Below are 20,977 nucleotides of genomic sequence, written 5' to 3'. Positions count from 1 at the left end.
TTTTCCATAAGCCTGATGCAAATTTCTACATTTTGACGTATCACAGTCTACTGAAATACTGGTAATTTACAATAACATCCAGCCACCACCTGCTGCAGTATTTCCAGAATTCTACAAAGGTTAGTGATGATAATCTACAAAATTTACCATGCAATCACAATAATACTGCAAACAACCAGCATTTAAAAAAAAGAAGCATTATTATGGTTCCAAGCCCAGCACTCAAAAATTAGAAATGCTAGATTTACAGTGTTAGCACAAACCTAATTCAAAGCCTTTGCACTAATGTATTAAAAAGGACACTAAAACTGCATGATGTTTTTCCTCTGCGCAGATGGGAAGCTTGCATATATTTCGTGTCCCTACACGAAACTAGGACTGGACAGTCCTAGTCTCTAGTATCTTGGCTTCTTTTCCAATCCCCTCTATCTTCATCTCTTTGTTCCATAGCCCACACCCAGATCTCACCCACACCCTTTTCAGCTGTCTTCTCTCCGCAGCCTCACAGGTGTCCCCTTCTCATATCCCAGCGCAGGCATCTTGCAACACATCCAGCTTCCAGCCCAACGTGTACCCCCCCGTGACTTCAGCTCCCCTCTTGTTCCATGCCCAACCTCCTCACTCCAAGCCCTGGTCTCTCCTTCCAGCTTTTCCTTTTGTACTCTTCCCTGTGCCTTTTCCTAATTTTCAAGTCCAACTCCTCTGAGATAAAGCAGGCTTAGTGAAATCTTCAAAAGTTTCAGCTGCAGTGATCCAGATAAGTCCTGTACGGAGGACTTGCAAACATTTTTTCCCCCTTGTCTGAATATCTTTGCAAGATCAGTTACAAGAAAAATCATACAAATGCTAATACACTGGAAATTTTCAAGTACTTTTTCAAAGCATGGTGACAGCAAAAAGAATTGCCAGATTCTTTTTTTTTAAAACAAAAAGAAAGCTTTGTCTGTTTCTCTAGCTTTAATTTTGGAAACAGATGTAATATTTTGCCTGATAATTTTCCCAAGAAATTCAGTTTACAGCCAGATTTTCAGTTTGAATGGCCAAAGTCTGGCAAAGCTAAAATGCAACAGGAGTTCGTATTAGGAAGCAACCTTAATAGAGGGCAATATCAGTCCCACCTATAAATACTTAACTCTGCCATTGCATTACAATACCAATTTTTTTAATTAAATAAAATAAATAAATAAATAAATTTGGTCTTTAAATAAAGACCAAAAGTTTGGAATTTCCTTAATGAACATAAATACTTATAACAACAAACCTAATATTTTAATGGGTAATCTATTTCCACTTTACATTGCTCAATATTCTATACTTTAATAATAAAATTGTATTTATCATTATATTAGCAGCCATTAATAGCCCAGTGTTCTTCACAATACCTTTGAATTTAATCAAAAATAACAGAGCAACACAAGTACAAACAATGATGTACTCAGAAAAAAAAAAGTAATTCTTCAGTCATCAGACACTGACCACACTTTTATCTGCATTTACATGTATTTAAAACAAAGACATTTGGCTGCTTCAGAAAGAAACACCTGAACAGGGTTAAGTCCTGTTTAAAAATAAAACAAATTAAAACACCACAACCACTTCTGCTTTAATTTTTTGGGTCACCTGCTACATCTAAATATTTACATACATATTATTTTAAAATATTTTGTAGAATATAGTCTTGCATTGAAAGAAGTAGTTTTTTCCATGCACTTATTAAGCCAGCAGTTTAAGATCACACAGCACTCTGAATAAAATTTCAGAACATGAGAAGAGAGGTAAGACTGAGGAGGGCTTAATGAAGCTGTAGAAACCTTTAACTATTACCCCATTGTTTCCAGCTCATGCAACTCATCTATAATGCCAAAATTCTACCACAACTCTGTATGAAAATCTCACTGTTTATTACAAGTATCTTGGGATCTTTAAATGACTCAAATCATTATTAATTATGACATTCAAATAACAGCCAGCAGTTCCATTACAGTATCACCATACAAACAATCAACAAAAAACAATCTCCAACTCAAGAGAGCTTAGAAAGCAGACAAGACAAAAAAAGATGCACATGGAGACACAGAGGGATTTACTCACAGTCAGTCAACACGAGACACAGCCTAAACCCCACACCGGTCTGGCACCATCCTTATTCCATCAGCAAAGGCCCTCCTTCCCCCTTTCCCCCACCTCACTCAAACAGGGGCTGGTTTAACACCTTACCTGGAAAAACAAACAAACAAAAAAGCACCACAAATAGTAATACTGAAAAAATGAGGGAAAATAAACCAGTTTTTCCCCCCCCCCCTAGAATTTTAGATACCAACTAGATGCTTTCAGAAGCTTTCAATTGCAAAAACAAGCCAATATGACTTAGTCAGCTTTACAATCTATGGCAAAAATTTATACATAGGTAAGTTAGTTATGTTTATGCATACAGACAAAAACTCTTTGTTGTATTTTTTGAATTTGGCATGACTGAAGAGATTTATGTCATTTAATATTTTAACTTTGATCAGAAATTTTTCATGTATGATAACAACAGAGGTGGAAGATGTAAGCTAATTTCCAGAGTCATAATGAATATCTCTACTGTTACAAAGTAGAAATCTGAATCTCCAGGAAATATAAATCATTCATGCAGAAGGTTCGTTTATATGGCAGATCCTGACACTGGGCTAACAGACTGCTATTAGTATCAAGGCAGTCTCTTTACCAGCACCAGATGCCACCTTGCACACCAAACTTCTCTGCATCTATCACAAAGAATCTTTGAATGGGAGGCTCACCACATTTCCCTACAGAGTACACAGGTTGACACATGTCACAGAAGAGCTCCAACAGGCTTTTCTACAGGGTTTAGAAAGCAGCAGTCACCAGCGCCAGTAAAAGCTGCGACTTTAAATACCACACAGTGTCACAAAGACAATAAAATTGAAACACGAATGAAAAACAGAAGTGTCCAAAACACACTCCCTCCTTAATATTTTTCAAACTACTCAGAGCACTGGAACAAGATATCTCATTATATCCTACCACAGCTGTCCAATTTCATCACAAAGCCTCTCTCTGCGCCCCTTCCTCCTTCACATACACATGCAACATAGACACTTCTATCTTTGGGAACAGCAACTCTGCAATCCACAGATTCTTCCTCTTTCAGAAGCTTTGGCTTATGTTTGCCTTTACAAACTATAGATCCACAGAGTGCAGAGGAACACACAAAAGCCTGAAAGGAGAGTCTTGCAACGGTTGCCACACAGCACCCACAGCCAACTCCTGGTAGGTCCAAGACTGATCAATGACAAAGAAATACATTTTTCTTTTCCAACAAAGTCTGGAAGGAGACGAGGGGAAGGGTGACTTCACCGTTATCTCCAAAACTCTCCCAAGAATGAACTCCTAGGTTTTTGATCTAGGAATAAAAACATCAAATCTCTAAAAAGATTTACAGGATCCAGTACATTGCTAATGGTACTTTCATAGCATATATCTGTCCTTATTAAATTCTCAGCCTGTAACACATTTTTCAGAAGTGTTTTTCAATAGCTAGGAATATTAAAACATCAGGCAGGCAGATACGTTACATAACCTTTGCCTCTTTCTATTTTTGCCAACAGAAGGCTGCAGAAGAGCATTATCTGTGCTGACAGTGTCTGGGAATTTCAAGTAATCTTTTTATAGTGCTTCAATTTAATAACATCCTAGCCTGGAACATACCCTGTGCCTGATAAGCAGTTCACACAAATCCAGAAAACAAACACTCTTTGAAGTCAGTATGTTTTTTACACCGGAAATACCATGCATCACTCACACTGCAAATTACATACATTGATCATGCCAGAAATAGAGCCCCTTCAGCCAGACTATGGATCCAAGTTCACGTTCTAACCCATGTTTCTCAAATCAGCAGTACAGCTCACTGATAACATAACAGCAAGCTCGCCTGACTGAACCGTATGTCTATTAATAAACTGTGGATGTCCAAATAACTCTGGAAAAGCTGACTTTCCCCTTTTAAAGGATGCTTTGACCTATACAATTCACCATAAAATTTCAAAATCAAGTATAAAAATAAATTAGATTTTTCAAAGAGATGAATAATCAGTAGTAGATTTATGGCACAGGACAGAAGTTTATCTAATCTAAAAGTTGCATTCAGACTTCACGGCTGCTATCCAGAAGCTTGCCCATTAAAACTCTCCACTAAAATCTTTTCTTTAAATGAGATAGCTACATCAATGTAACTGAGATTCACAGTAACTCTTTAAATTCTGTAGTTATAATTAACATTTACTGTTTCAACATCTCACAAGGCAACAGTATAGGAAAATGCCAGTTTTGCAAGGTTGCTTAGCACTTCACAAAGCCCACGTAAACTAGGAGAGAGGGCAGAGATTGGGCAGAGTTCACCCAAAGAAAACATTTATAAAGAGGTACAGCAAACTGTACCTCAGTGTCTCTGCAGTAACAAAGCCGAAAACACACTCGTACGGCTAAGAGTATTATTGCTACTCATCAAATAAAAGTTTTACTCAGATCGCTACTAAAACCCTTTTTACTCATTTAGCCTCTCCTGAAGATGCTTCGATCTAAGCATCTGGGGTTGCTGCATTCCCTTTCCTAGGACTTATATGTTTAACATCAGCCATTACTCAGCAGTTCACACAAACTGTTCACTGTTTTGGTTTGTCTGCTGTTAACAAAGAAATCCTTGATCCAACTTTTTCAAGGTTACAATAATTTAAAAATATGCCATGTTTAGTATTTGATAATCACATTCCACTCTGTTCCACTGCAAGACCACAATATTTTAATGAATCAACATTAACAATTGATCATGGTCCCCAAGAAATCCCCTGACTGGGGAAAACTGTACCCTCTCTGGTAGCAAGATGTTGTACACATTGCCTTTCCTTTACAATTTCCATACATCTTTGATATTGAAGGCCAAAGCTATGTCCAGTATCAGAGAGAGGATTCCAGTGGGAAATGGCGCATCCATCTGCTTACAAAAGGAGTACTGAGAGTATACCAGCACGCTTGCTGCATGGCCAGAGACCATTCAGAAAGCAGATGCAATATTACCATGACATTTACTCACTGCTTTAATGATAAGACTACCAAACTCAGGAAGATAAAGCGTGTGAGTTTTATTCCCAGCCTTAAATACATACAAAACCTGTTTGCCATTCCCTCAGTGCTATTTCCTCACATGTATGTACAGTATGAGCACAAGCTGACACATGTTCTAAAAGAACAGAAGAACATGGAAACTACCTCAGGGTGGGGACTGCCACCGCAGAATTTCTCCCTTGCCAGCGAGGCTCACCCCCGGAATGCTGCTCTCCCACTGGCTACCCACCCCACCCCAGGGCCACCTCCAGCACATTCACCGGCCTCTCGAATACAACCTCAAGCCACACAGCCCCTTTGCTTTCTGCAGTTTATCTTCTACATTCTGTTTTCCTCGAAGTGTAATCTGAAAGTATAGCAGTGGTGCAACATAAACCTTAGAAGAAAGTACAATATTGTCCTACACTAAAATTATAAAGAAAGTTGTAATTTAAGCCTCTAAAATTTGGCTATCCCTTTATCTCTTCACATCTTACATTACACGCAAAATTTGAGTGAAACCCTTTTTATGAACTCGCTATTCTGTCTCCCACACAAAGACAAACTTTGAATCTTATCTTCCCTTCCTCTCCCCAAAACTTTAAATACTATGTGGATTAAACAAACAAACAAAAAAAGAACAAAAACCATTATTTTTGAAAGACAAACAGCCAAGCTGTTCATCGAGGCAATGTAAAGGGTTAAAGAATGTGTAAGCTATGTCTAAGATTGCAAACAACAACATATACCTTCTAAACACCTGACTTCCAAGCACAAAGAAAGAGACAGAAGGTAGAAAGTATGCACCTAAAGAAGCAGCGTATCTTCTAATTTTGCTGTGCAGAAAAGTATTTATCATTTTCAAAAAGTATACACCATCAGCTTATACAAGAAGTGCTAAAAGAACGAAGTTATCAATCACATTAAGAAAAAACAGCTGCACCTAAAGTGCTGAATGTATTGCAGTAATATAATATCAGCCTTTAGCCCATGACAAGTTCTCTTAGGCATAATTTTACTATCAGCAAATTCACAAGACTCACTTTATGGAAAATTATATCCAAGCACAGAATCTCACTCTTAATCGAAGGATGTAATTTTGCCCTTAAGTATACATCTGAGAAGGACACCATGAAGCACAGAACTTAGGTTCCTTTCTTGTTCCTACACTACTAATTTGAACATTCCAAAATTAGGCATGTGTGTAACTACTGATAAGTTTTAGCCCTACAGTTGTACTAGGTCAGACCACAGATCTCCCTATCTCAGCATGCCATGTTGACAGCAGGTGACTAGGGGGGCTAAAATGACAAGGCAAGCATGTAGCACTACCTCCCCACAGTGCTGTTTCACCTTCAAGCAAATTGAGGCTCAGGGACTTGCTGAGTCAAAGGTGGTATTTTTGAATTTGGAAGACAAAGAAAATACAGATTAAGCAATCCAGCTCCTTCCACACGAATACCTCTCCCTGCAGAGTATCTAACTGCATATGTACGAAGTGTATAAATTCTGGTATAGTTTCATTTTTAACTACATAAAAACAAATCAGCAATTGCAGTTTCTGTGCACTCAACTATACCTGTACATGCTTTCAATAACATTCATAGTGTTGGCTTTAAAAATATACTCTGTAATTGCATTCAAGATTTACAGTATCATATGACTATAAAAACCCCAAAGGGGTCCAAAGAGCACTAACCTAATTTGGGTGTCATATACTGTATATAAATCACATTCTTTCTTAATCAAGCCTTAAAAAGCAAACTCTGCAAATAAAACTGTGCCATAATATTTGCAACTGAAAGCCCATTTCATAAAAGTAGAAGTGAGCTTGGTTGGACATTATTTTTTATTTTCGAAGGTATCAAAACCTCTTCTACATTCTCATTGGGTACCACAGTCATAGGCAAATTTTTGATTTGCCTCTCCTAATGTGTCATATATTAAAAAGAAAAAAGAAAAACGCTAACAGCAGCACAGCAAACCTTGCTATTGTATGATGAGCACAACGCTTTTTCTACCTCTCTCTGCAGTTAAAACATTCTGAATCTGCCATACAAACAGCACATGGACTAATCATTCCTTGTTTGGAGACCAAAAAAGGGGGAGGTTGAAGGGAAATCAGAGGAAATATGTTAAGAGGTATTAATACATGTATCAATAACAATAGCTTGAACCCTGCAGTTAGGGGCCACTGAAAACAAATCATGAGTTTTGTAGAAGTATGAGTGACCAGTGAAAAAAATTTTTGTTCGAGATTTTTTGTTTTTTGGTTTTTTTTGCTTTTGGCAGGGGGAAGGGAGAGGTGGTGAGAAGTAAATAAAGACTATCAAGACCTATGTTTACCTGGACAGCAGTTTAGAAACAGCAAATGTGAATCACACGCCAATTTCTACAACCACAGCTGTGGCCCGTTTTTTCCAAAGACAGATGTACCTCTCAAGCAAAAAAAAGTTTCAATACAAATGGAATGCACTGCAACAATTTCATTTTCTATTTTGTCTAATGCATCCATTGAAGAATACATTGCATCTCCAAAGCTTTAGAGTCTTCCTGTTTATTTTAATAACAGTAGTTTCATGCCTACAGCTTCCTGTACTCAGATAAAGAGACCCAGGCACCCACACCAAAAACCAATGTGTGTCATGCTCTTATGATGGCCATTCTTGGTCTGTTACCATATTTGCCATTCAGCCATATATACTGGTAACAGCCCACTGTAATGTGAAAATACGAGCTGACAGTAGAGATAGAGGTGCATGTGAAAATCTACTGAGACTGTACTAGTCTCATCGAATTTCCATTGCAGCCAGTTCCACCTTTTTCCACTGTTTAAATGAACATATTGCTACTGTCTTCCAGTGACCAAAACCAAACACGCCACACAGAAGATACAGACAGAAAAGGTGAGAGAGGGAAAAAGCATGAAGAAGAGGTGAGAAACACGGTTAAATAATATATGTACAGCCTTTACCCAGGGCTTCCTAAGCTTCAATAACAGCAAGAATAAACAGTTCAATTCAATAGTAGGAAAAGAAAGATTTTGAAGAGACTCTGTGGAAACAAATAACCTTATAAAGTCTAATATGAGCACACAAACTACAGGGAGACAAAAGTTGGTTGAATAATTAAAGTTTAGAGGTGATCAACTAACTGCATCTCAAAGTACTTACAGATCTTCTCACAGCAACAGCAGAACAGCTCCTCTCCCATGGAAGATATGATAGCACTGTAAGCCCTCCATATGTCATTCAAAAATGAGCTGCTTTATCAAAGACCAATGCTGAAACCAATCCGGCCCTTTGAGTGAAACATGCTAAAAGCCTGCTCACATAAGCAGCTCAAATCACAAAGGTGAAAACCACCAGTAAAGATGATGATTAACAGCTGGGGAAGTTAAGAGTTTAAGATCTTCACTGCTTTGTCTGCAGTCAGGAAGGGGCCTATCAGTTGCCCTGGAGTGCAAATGTAACCCAAGTATTATTATTTTTTAATTAAATAAATAAACAAAAATGTGCCATGATGCATGGTCACAGCCCTCTTTTGATATTTCCCATGTTAAAATGTCAGAAGAAAAAGATAAGAAATACCTTGTTACAAAAAGGTCTTACACTGTGAACAAGTACAGTAAATTTGAACTGGTAAAGTTTCAATTAGTCCAGTCAGGTAGAAGTGTTACCAGTAAACACTGCCTGCTCCAAATAACTATCCAGCCTTGCTGACACTCCAGGTTTTATGTGATCTTACACAGTCCTGAAAATTAAATGTTGAGGAGGATAGAAAGCAGTGATCAATAAGCTATTAATACAGCTGTAGCCGGAAACACTACGGCAGACTCCTACCAAAAATATCCTGGGCTTTTATGCTGAGTTTATGAACTTAATTTAGGCTGAGGTGCCAACATACTGTTTTTAAGCAATCATTTGCAAGAGTAACATAGAGTTAACTAAACTGAACTCCTTTTTACTTAAAGTAGGAACACTATGAAATTTCTTTCACTAAAACTCCACAGTCACAAACCTACTGTTCCTCTTCATGGCAGCATACTGTACCCTACTCTGCTTTCTCCTGTAGAAATTGTGAACTTTTTGATTCTGCCAAGTGTATCATACTGCTTCTAATAAAACAAATATATAAAATAAATAAATGATACATTACAATAGAAGGTATATCAAAGAAATGGGCAGGGGAAATAGAAGGATTTCATTTAAACAGGGGCAATATAGATTGCAGATTCAATTTTCTACAAAATGACCTTAATAAGATGCTCAGGGTTTCATAGCGTAACTAAAATTAGCAGTTCTCAGGACAAATAAGCCCATTAGGGTGGCACATCTAAGACATTTCAACAACTGTCAGAAGATACTGCTTCTGACAAATTTAATAAATATTTGCATAGTATCTGACATGACCTTATTTCAAATTAATTAAAAACAAACAATGTTGTACAAAAAACAGATATACCTGCAATTATAGGAAATAACACCTTATTATGGTTTGTAAGGGAAAAGCAGTAAGTTTCCCATCACTTATTTCCCCTCCTTTTAGGCAGGGAAATATTCATCTAATCCAAAGGAAGAACATTACCTTAGTTAAACACAATCAAACACAACTTCTGACAATGTTGTTGTCTTACCAATAAATATCTGTCATCTTCCGCTCATCCCACTTCCCTTCTAAATTAGTCACCATACACTTAATCTCAGCTGAGATCTCCAGCTGAGATTTCACCTACTGCAAAGATGAATGTTGGGTATAAACACAGCTCTTGGGAGGTGAGGGAATCCGTGCTGCCAGACTACAGGAAAAAAATGTCTTTACATGGTTACAACCATTTGCTTTTCACCACTTATTCAGACTAAAGCAGAAAGCTAGTTCAGGTCATTTCCTGACTGGCACAGCAAGTTACAGCAAGATACACATTCTATTAATTTTTAATTGCATTGCTTGTAGTCTGAAAGCCCAAAAGGGGAGAGGTTTTTTTTTTTTAAAAAGCATAAGGAAGGACACTGAAACTGCTTACCTCACTCAGCTCCGCAGGGGAGTCATTTCCATATTTCATAGCAACTCCAGAATTCATGATTAGACTTTTCAGGGCTTGACGATTTTTACAGATTTTAATGCTTCCAAGCTTTGTTTAACAGATTCAATACTTCTTTCTTCTCCAAGATTTCTCCGTCTTGCACATTTTGCTCTAGACAGCCATTTTCACTCCACATTGATACAGTTCAAACTAATGATGCAATATCTTCTAAAAGAGCCAAATTAGTTTTCACTTCACAGACAACCCATTGCTGCAAAAGACTCGTTAACACTATGCAGAGCTTTGAGAACGCAGGGAAAGTACTGCTCGCCAGATCCTAGGGCTCTCCTAGTCCATCTGTAAGTTGTGCTTCATCTCTGCCATCCGTTTTATGCTGCCCTTTTCCCCAAATCTGTTTGAGGGCATCTCCCAAAGCGGTTTAATGTACTCGGAACAATTTGGTGAGCCTCACACAAGCTCACAGTGAAAATATGACAATAGCGCTGTGAAGATCTTCCATGTTGGGGGAGAGAAAGGCACAAGAGAGGAAACCCCCGCCTCCAGAGACAAACCGATTCTGCACTTCACGCTAAAGTTTCCCCTGCCAGTGAGCCTGGAGTTTAAGTGGTTTATGATCAAACACAGCTGTCTTGCTGCTGGCTAAAGGGTGCATGGAAGGGGCGGTACTAAAAGGAGAGTGCAAGTGGGAGGGAGAGCGCTACAGAGAGTTCATTTTGGAATTACAGGCATCTTTCCAGCTTTCCTTATACTGATTACTATACTGAAAACTATAAAGATAAGTAACTAACAGGAAAAGCCACCTGGATAACAGTAAGTTGGATTTGTATTTCCCTATTCCTATGTGCAATTAATTAAGAGGGGTGTGTGGGGGGGGGGGGACTGTAATGATTTCAAAAGGTTGCAGTAAGCCCAAAAACACCATTAGAAAACCAAAGATTTTACACAGCACACTGATGTTTTACAAATGGGAAGATGCTACCAGAATAAAGGAAAAACATCTCAACATTTGATTTCAACATCCAACTAATAAACCAGAAAAATTGTTAATGCGGTGGATTTGTGGACGTGTTGTGCTCATTGTGAAAAGAAACCTCCTTTCCCTCACCCAATCCCCTAAAATACAGTGGTAGTCCTACATGCTTTGTGTTGCAGGGTTATGATATACTTCTGAAGTTAGAAGTTTGGAATACCACACACTGCAGCTGAAATTTACCTGCTCATCTTGGTTTAATACAATGTATTACCAGAACATCAAATCCTGCTAAGAGTTAATTTTTTTTAATAAGAAACAGAAATAAATTCTATATAAGCCATGGCACAATCCTCGTAGCCCAGCAAACACATTTACGTGGCAAACAATGCTCTCCAAAAGTAACACTTTGAAAATCATCCTGTGATTTTATTTTTTTTCTCCTCTATTAATCATATTAATCACAGATGAATACCAGTATGCAGACAAATATAATTCATCCAAATGACAATACAGAAAATAGATTTAGAACGAGGACCAAGATAAACACATGCAAACTGATTTCTTATACTAAAAAGCACTAGCACTACTATCTGGGTCTAAGCTTCAGGACCTCAGTCCTTCCTCAGTACCAGCATCACAAACTGCAGCTCTCCCTTCCAGCTTAGGGGGTAAGGAGAAAGGCCACAGTCTCTACATTCATTTTTAACTTCCATACTCCAGCTCTATTTTCCAGCCTTTTCTTCTTCTTTTCTGTATTTTTCCTATTCTCCAGGGTGCTTTCTAGTAATTTTTTTTTATTTCCCTTCCTTTTTCATGTCCACCTACATTGCCTCCATCTTTCAGGATTTTCTTCCCGGAGAGCATCTGCCCAGTCTCACCTTTACATTCAGTTCTGTCTGTACATTCAGTTGCTTCCCCATAATCGTCCTTATTCATCTGCTTTGTTCCCGACATATGTTCACATTTACTTTCCCTCAAATACCGGCAACAGGCTGCACTGCTCTCTTGTGGCGGATTGCTGTTGTCTCAGCCAAAAGAAACACACAGCACAGGGCAAACAGCAAAACCTGCCGCCAGGGTTAGGCAGCCAGGATGATGCAGAGTCCTGCAGGCCACAGATGGCAATATGGAACAGTATAATTTTGGAACAAAGCAGTTTTGCACATTGCTTTGCTGTGCATTACGATGTGATTAGCAGTGCTTTATTCCTAGAAACAGAGGTACTTAACAGTGACTTACCTCATTTGTCATAAATGAGGAAGAACAACTTTGGTTCAAAACCTGCTGCAGCTGACACAGTACATTTAAAAGTGCTTTATCTTTTCCAGGTTAGCCCTTCCCAAATGGGAGAGCGACAAGCTTCCTGCATTCTGGGTCAGTATCTCTATCAGCTCTGATATTCTCTATCAATTCCTTAAAATCTCTGATCTCATCTTTGCCCAATTCTGGCACATACAACACAGGTTCTCCAACACACAGAAGAGCCCTAGAATTGCTTAAGGATAAAGTTCTAAGGTTTTATTTTTCTAAAGGAAGGTCATATTAATTATGATTCTAAAACATTGCATTTCTCATATTATACCCCTATAGTGGCAAATAGTTCTTACCTGACTAAAAACAGGCACTCAGAAATTAGAATAGTTTTGATTCGCCTTCCTCACTCGCCACTGCTGTGAACTCCTCGCAGACTAGTCATTCGACAGACAGCACATGACACTGCACGGACACCCAAGCATAAGGGTGCAGGACACCTAAGGATCTGAACTAGCTCCACACAGTACTGCATCTATACGTTAGACAGGATTTTATTCTGTTCCTTTCCAAGTCCAAACACTAACATGGTAGAAAGAGAGCCATTGACTAGAAAACAAAAGCAGAATTCATATTATTTCATATGTACACAAGAACATAGGAGGTACATGCAGATACTATCAGAGCAATACTTTTTTTAGATTTAAGATTAGTTGAAACTGACTTGCAAATTAATGAAACAAATGAAACAGGGATGAAAAATTATTTTACTTTAATCCCAGCTAACTCCCATTACAATTGCTGCATGCTCACAGCAGCTGGTACAGGCATGCACATTTCTGAGTTGGAAAGCATCCACCATTATCTTTGACCCATAGAAACTGCCACTGCCAGTTTCGATTTAGTTTAAAGTCCTTAGAAACTCCTGAATCAATACTTCTGGAGTGATAAAGAGCAGTTTTTACCCATTCATGGATTTCTATTTTGGATATTTTTGCATGAATCCCCACATGTATTGATACTTCTGGTAGTCTGTGGACTTGCCACTATTCTTGCTGATCAGTGGGTCTGCTCTAGTTTTAATCATCTATTTTAACAGATACAGGATACTGCATGTTTGTGTAAGCACAGCGCTCTCCCTTGATTGATTACAGTTCAGGGGAGGAAAACAAATAAACAAAAAAGCTACAAGACAGCCTTACAGGATACATATACAGATAAACTGGTAGCAAGGCTCATCTTAGTTACAGCAGGCCTTTGTTTTTCCCATCGTGAAATGAGAATCTGGTACCTAATTTGTGGGCACATCTTCATTGTGGAGAGTTAGCTAAGACTAAAAGTAATCACTCTTGTAAAATAATTATCATTATACCAAAACTTTTAAGTCATGACTCAATACCATCTGAACATCCTCTGAATAATTTTAAGATTTAGATCTTGCTCCTCTGCGAAATTTAAGATTATCTAGCATTTCTCCAATTCTGTTTACTAACTCAATAAGAACCATATCATATCACAGAATTAAATTCCCAGATAGATCTGACCAATTGTCTCTAGGCAGTTTCACTGTTTTCAAATACACTAAGTGATCTAATACAGTACTGGGGTACTAAAAACTTTGTTGAAGCCTAAGTGCATTTTTCCAGTGGTTTGTGCCACAGGCAGGCTGCAAGGAAAACAAACAAAAAACTTAAGAATGCCACTTTAGTATTGCCAGAAAAAGAAGGGAGAGCCCTGCAATCCAGACAGAAAGAGATGCCTATTAGGCTTGATCCCTATCCTCTTCTGTATGGCTGCTGATTGTTCATTTACTCTCTCAGTTCCTCATCTAGAATAACGTCACACCCTTGCTCTCAACCTTGTATCTACCTTCTTTATTTACCCTCTACAGCCTTTGGGGGTGGAATCTCTTAATATACACTTGTACATTTTTTCGCCCAAGAGGGCCTAGTCTCAGTGGATGCCTCAGCCTGTATTACCATAACACAAACAAGAATGACAAACTGGATGAATCTGACTGTCACTGAGGTAGACAGAAAAAGTATACACCAAACATTCGGTCAAGACTGAGCTGAGCTTCCAGACAGCCTCAGTGCATTCTGACCAATTAGTGCTCTCTGTACCTCTAAAGCACTCGTGCCGCATACTGCCTGTAGGTATGTGCATTTGCACTGACAAAGACTTCCCAAGATAATTTCAAAATTATCTAGTAATGACCATTAGCGTGGCCAGTTTGCTCATTGTTGATCTAATAATCTGATGGCCACTCTATTCAATTTCTTTACTGTTTTTTTTTAACCTGTGTTAAAAGAATCATTGAAAAGTATCAGATATTTACTGAGGAGCCCATCTTTCAGTCCTCTCTGGATAACCACTCAGCAAGGTTTACTCTATCAGCTGGCATACCACCACTCTTTTGGGACAAGATACAACTTTGCTGCCCTTTGCACCTTTCCTTTTGAAACTCCCACAGAATATGGAAAAAACTCAGACTGTAGAAATTTTACAAGGCCTCTTCCTCACAATATCTCTCAGTAATTACAATACTCTATGTCCTAACAGTTACTGGAGCAGGCGTGACACAATCACTACGCATGAGTTTTCCATCAGTCTTGTTTTGACAGCTGCAGAGTGAAAACTACACCACAAAATCTGTATCTGTTAAATATGCATATATCACATTCTTCAGTGTAGAGCGTGTGCCATTCTCCAGCAAGCAATTTCACTCTGCATACAACATGAGTGACTGGCTGATCACAATTCCAGCACGTATGAAATAAGGCATTTTTGGTTTGTTCTGTTTAGTTAGCTTTATCATGGAAATGTCACTAACTGAAATTTATTAAGCACTTAATTCATGTTTGTTTATTTCAACATTATCTCTACAATTAGAATAGCACCCTGCACAGTGCCACATGCAAATAAATTACCTCCTCTCAAACATTACAAATATACTATACACAACTAGAGGACAACATGTTCTTGTTCTCCCTTTGCCACAAAATACACAGGTGTAGTGCCAGGGTCTGCATTTCTATGGACAAAGCACTAGCACTCAGAAGGTTAACATGAAGGCTAAACTTGGAAGTTGAAATTCAATACAATACTTGGATAATGTTTCCAGACAGTTCTTTATTCAATAGCACTAATGCACTATGATTTAAAAGGGAGAGGTTGAGGATGACGGTTGCTTCTTCTTGATGCAAACTGTTCTCATTAATGCTACTAAAGGTTATGCACCTAGGTTGAGAGAGAAAAAGTCTGGCTCATTTGAAACAACTGCAAGTAACCTTATACTGAAGAACAAAGCACTCACTCTGAAAAACACAAGTAAACTTCTCTTCTTTCCTTCAATCACACCATCTCGATTTAGTCTAAAACAGATAACGTCTAGAATAATGGAATTTCCAAATAGCACTTCAATCAGCTATTCTCACCCCTTCACCTCTCTCCAAATACTTAATCCACTTAAAATGTCATGTCCTTGGCCTGCCCAGTCTCCTTGGGAGTTTACATTTGATCCCTCTTTCCATCCTCCAGTATTTTATGCCACCAAGCCACTCACCAAGCTGTCAACCAACCAGTCTCATTTTCTGTCATGTCATCCACAGCCATCACACTCAATGCGATTCCATTTGACCCCACTGAGCCTTAAACATAGGGTCAGAATGGGAAAAGGACCAAGGAGTCAATGTGCACCTGTAATTCATGAGACTCATCTGAGAGGACAGCAGGGAGAGATGGTAGCAATTTCTAAGTTCCTTCTGCCTTTCAGCCACCCAATTACCATCACTGCTCATTTGCTTCTTGCTTACAAACACAAATGAGGCCAGTCTGTAAACTACAGTCCAAGTCACCATGTGTCTGCTTAGCTTCCCTTCAACATCCAGCATCCCTCCATTGTTATGCGCTCCTCCACTTATTCACCACAAAGTAAATTCACTCAGTTCATTCCCAGTCTCTAGAACCTTGGCTTAACTCGCCTAGAAATAGCCCTGTGGTTTTGCATACTTATTGCACTAAAAATAAGACCATTTCTAGCAATATGCCCTAACTTAAAGATATCTACTTTCCCACTTTATCAGAAATTGTATCCCTTCATCAGCTGCAAACTGAATTTCTTCCAAAACTTCTCATTTGCTTAAATAAGATTTGCCAAGACTCCTCCTCTAAGTCTCTCCTGTTTTCCCCACTCCCTGATAGTGAAATTTCCTCATTTGCATCCTCTCCTCATTCTTAAACTCTTATTTTTGTATTTCTCCTTCAAAACTTTTCTATCTTCTCCCTCATTTCCAGTTCCAGTCTCAATTCCACAGTCATGCTCTGGTCTCTGCAAACATTCAGCAACCCGACTCCTCTGTTGCCCATTTCTATTTTACCCCAAGACTCTTCAAGCCATCTATGTGCAGTCAGTCTAAATCTTTTCTCTAATCAAAACAAGATCTCTCTCCACTCTGACTTCCATTACCACTAGCATATCAATCTAACACTTCCCTGAGCTGGATCAGTGACCACATAAATGCCAGTGGTGACGCAAAGAAGGGGGAAGAGAACCTGGCCCCCTGGTTTACACCAGAGCTATACCTGGACTCTTCCCCCCTTCATCTATCCAAACATCACATTTCAGCATCTGTGCTCAATATCTCTTCAGAATATTTAAAAGATGAATTGATGGATACTTTCTGATTACAAATATCTGTGTGTGTGTGTGTGTGTGTGTGTGTGTGTGTGTAGTGTACGTATAGAAAATATATTTTAATGTTATATTTTAGTATATTTTTTAATATTTCTGTGGTTTTTACATGTATATAAAATACATTAGAAAATACAGATTCACTTAGACTGAAGTGTTTTGTATGAACTATTTTAAATCAGATGAATTTTGCCAAATCCAAGGCAAGTGTCTGACAGAACCCTACTTGAAACTTTGGCAAGTTGCTGACAGATATGACCTAAAATCAGTATCCTCCAAGATTTCTGGCTGGCATAAGCATTTAAATAAAGAGAGTGTCAACTTCTCTGAGTACTTAGGGGGTTTGGGGAACTTTCAGTTTGGCAGAAATTCAAACAAAAATTACTTCAACCATGATAGAGCTAAAATGATATATAATAAAACCTCTGCTGAATTGAAAACCCTAGTTTTCAACCAGATCTATTTTACTATTAACAACCTAAGTTTATTACAACAGAATTCTTACTGCTTTCATCTGAATTTTTTCTTTACTTGCTATCTTCTTTGGATACATAGTTTAGTGGCTGCTTATGAAGATCTGCAAGTTAGTCTTTGGATCACTTCTCAGCTCCCTACACATTCAATATCTACTTCATCATTTACAAAATCTCTGACTTTCTTGTACAGTCTGTTTGTTCTACAACCTGAGATCTGTTTACAGTTCTCTCCTGCCACTCATGTCCATGAAAACTTTTGAGCAGGATTACAAAGCTAAAGTCTTCTTTACTTTCAGGCCTGATCTTAACAGCCACTTACTTCATTCAGTTTAAAAATGACTTGCTAAATATTGCTAGTATTTAGTTGCTCAAATAAGTGTCTATCAACAAACTAAAACAAAGGAAATAACCCCATCCAACAGCCTCCTTTTTAAAAAAAGTGTTTGTTCTATCATTATGGCACAAGACTTTCATCAGTATACAGAAACAAAGATTTTTTCTCTTTTTTGCAATGCACACCAGACAGTATTCATGTAAAAATCAGATTCAACCAACAATAGGCACTTACCATCTCTTTAAAAATGCAGAGGGCAGAGAAATTCAATGTCTTTTTCTCCAGTCACTTTCCTAAAATTATAGCTTCAAGTAGGTAAAGTAATAGGAAATTCAGTGTAGGAAATTAGAACTGGCTATTTAGCTTAAGGGCACAGACCTTGCTTGGGTACATCAGTGGGGTTCTTATTTCACTATGAATTCTTCACAGAACAGAAATTGCCCTTCCTGAAATTCAGATAGTTTATTTTGACTGCTTCCCACCATAATGAAAAACAGAGTTTACCAATACACTGCAACATAGCTATTATCATAATCTGTCTCCCGGCTGAGAGGGGACAATATGCTTTTGTAGTCCAAAATGAAGCAATCATGCTGAAACATTTATTCACAAAATGCAGAAAGAGAGAGAGCTAGGGAACGCATGTGCAGAACTGCTCACCTCCCATTCTCTCTGCACTGGCACCAAAATAGTTCCCCGAAACAGCTGTGCTGCCAACCACACACTCATTAAAAAAAATACCAAACATGAAGAGCAGCTGGGAGTTTGGATGATGGCAGCATTCTGCATTGGCTCAGGTCAACGTCCCAGACCTGACAGTGGCAGAGAGATGATGCCAGACAGCAGGAGCCTCTTAACTAATTTAATCGTGGTGCTGATAGGCTTTTATAGAAACCTGCCTTGTCTCACTTGGTTGGCAGGATAATGGTTGGCTACTCCATTATAACAGAACTAGCACTGACTTGGAAAACACCCAGAGTCCATTTTGTACTGTCCACTGTGGAAAGATTTTCACTTTATTCTCACAATTCTTATGTATCATGTAAACAAAACATGACGGTTTACTATGTGTGTAGAAGGGGAGGAGGAGAAAGTCTTTTCATCGTTTTAACAGATGAGGATTCACAGAAGCTCAGCATTGCCAACTGCAGCTATGTCAGGTTAAGAGAGGAAATCCCATGACTAAAGCTATGCGGTAATCCTTTTGGCACACGGGAATCCAGGAGGTTAATGCTACTACAACAGACTGATCCTGGGATTCAGATTCAGCCTGTCAGTGCCAAGTGAGGCACAATATTAATACTATATTCTACATAGCTGTGTGCAGTGGCGCTGGCCCAACATACCAGGTGAATTGCTCTTCACTTCAGACAACTGGAAAAAAACGTGGAAAAATAAAAAGTTCTGAACATCTGCATCGGAGTCGGAGCTTTCCTCTTAACTAAAACAAAGTGAGATGCATAAGGCCAGTTTCTAAGCAGTGGACAAAGTTGGGGGCGGAGAATAAAGTCCTTGTAATTAAGTTAAATTAGAAGTTAAAAAATTTGCTCCCTAGACCTTCGGCATGTCTACTTACACACACTGCTTCACAGTCCCTTTCCTATAGCACCCAACTGCCCCATGCCAGTTCTCAATACCCAATTACAACTGCAGAGATGGTTCAAAACCCATCATTCTGTGTACTGCACCATTGTTATGTGCTTGTAAGGGATACTGCTTGACTGTCACATAAAAGATCCAATTAAAAGCCTCAGTCAAGCTGTCTGAACAAATGTGCCTGGCATTGACACCTGTGACTTGGTGCTCTGATCATCTGCAGATGGATAGTAATAGGACTCTCAAAAAAAATCACAAAAAACAGCACAGAGTTGTTAGAGAGGGGCTATAGTGTAATAATTTACTACAGAGAAAGAAACAGTGTCAATATGCTACTGAAGGGAGCTTTCTTGAAAGTTTATTATTTTCCTCTTGTTCATCTGTATTTCTGTTATGATGTAGCAAGTTCAAAGAACAGAAAAACTACAGTTCACATAACATTGATTGGTCCTGGCAGATCTAATCTATAATTTCCACTTTTAATTTATATGAGAGAAGTGAATGAACTGAGCACTATTAGAGGGATTTTAAAGCCAAGAGCACATAAACACAATGCATAATCTTATTACACCTGACGCCTGCTTCACACAAATAAACTCCATTACAATGCTGACTTGAAATCAAAAACTGAAACAGTTTCCCAGATCCCCACACATACAAATGCCTGTCAAACAAAACCATTTTTATGCCTGCTTTCTGACAAGCCAAGCCTGCTGAATCTATATTTCCATAATCAATCTTCACTTTAATGGAATCCTCACATTCTATTTTAAGCCTGGCAGAATGGAAATGATGCCTAGCTTGGAAGCAAAGGCACAAAAGATAAGTTATCTTGGGCACAAATATTTTATAAAGAGTAGGCTCCATTGTCCAGACTACTAGAATCATATTCAGCTTCAGGCCTTCCTACCTAGTAGGGTTCCAGTTGAAAGAATCATTAAATTACATTTTTACAGTAATAGCTCATATTGACATGAAATAGAAATTATATTAACAGTTTAACATAGCCCACGGAAAACAAATGAGTGTAGGGGGAGGAGAGGAAGAGACCAGGCTCCAGCAGTTTACCATAACAGAGTGCACCGGTTCCTGAATGTGAAACAGAACACGGGATTCCTCAACAAGACAATTTGAGAAAAATCAATCTGTGCACAAGTAACTGAATTCTGGCTTATCCTACAGAACAGAGACAGAGGCAGAGAGAAAGAACATAGCGGCAGACTTTGCCAGAAAAGAACATAAAAATATTACTGAGTTATAAAATCATTTGAACCTCAGAAATGAAATGAGGCACTAACAGTATATTCTCATTAGCAAAGACAACAAACAAAAGTAAGCTGCAAACTAATTCTGTAATTACCTTTCATAGCACACTTCTGTCTTCAGACTTTCTTGGCACTTTTTTGTAAAAGATACTTTCACTTTCCCCAAAGAAACATATGTGTGATTTCAATAAAACTCACACTTACTTTACAACTGATGGCTATAAATTAAACAATGG

General features: G+C 38.4%; 1 protein-coding gene across 7 annotated transcripts in view; it reads right to left on the bottom strand.

Annotated features, from left to right (window-relative positions):
• Positions 1–20,977, bottom strand: part of MCC (MCC regulator of WNT signaling pathway) — a 217,772-nt gene that overhangs the window by 142,828 nt on the left and 53,967 nt on the right. The window contains exon 1 of one of the 7 annotated variants that reach the window (XM_026120084.2): positions 10,133–10,793. The exons of the other annotated variants lie outside the window; for them this stretch is intronic. Within the exon in view, the coding sequence (XP_025975869.1) occupies positions 10,133–10,189 (57 nt within the window). The 5' untranslated portion in view covers positions 10,190–10,793. Of the gene's footprint in view, positions 1–10,132; positions 10,794–20,977 lie in introns of those variants that run through there. 7 annotated transcript variants of the gene reach the window in all.

This window comes from Dromaius novaehollandiae, chromosome Z, assembly GCF_036370855.1.
Source record: "Dromaius novaehollandiae isolate bDroNov1 chromosome Z, bDroNov1.hap1, whole genome shotgun sequence".
NCBI lineage: Eukaryota > Metazoa > Chordata > Aves > Casuariiformes > Dromaiidae > Dromaius > Dromaius novaehollandiae.
Note: the sequence above shows the minus strand (reverse complement) of the source record. Positions and strands in the feature narration are given on the sequence as shown.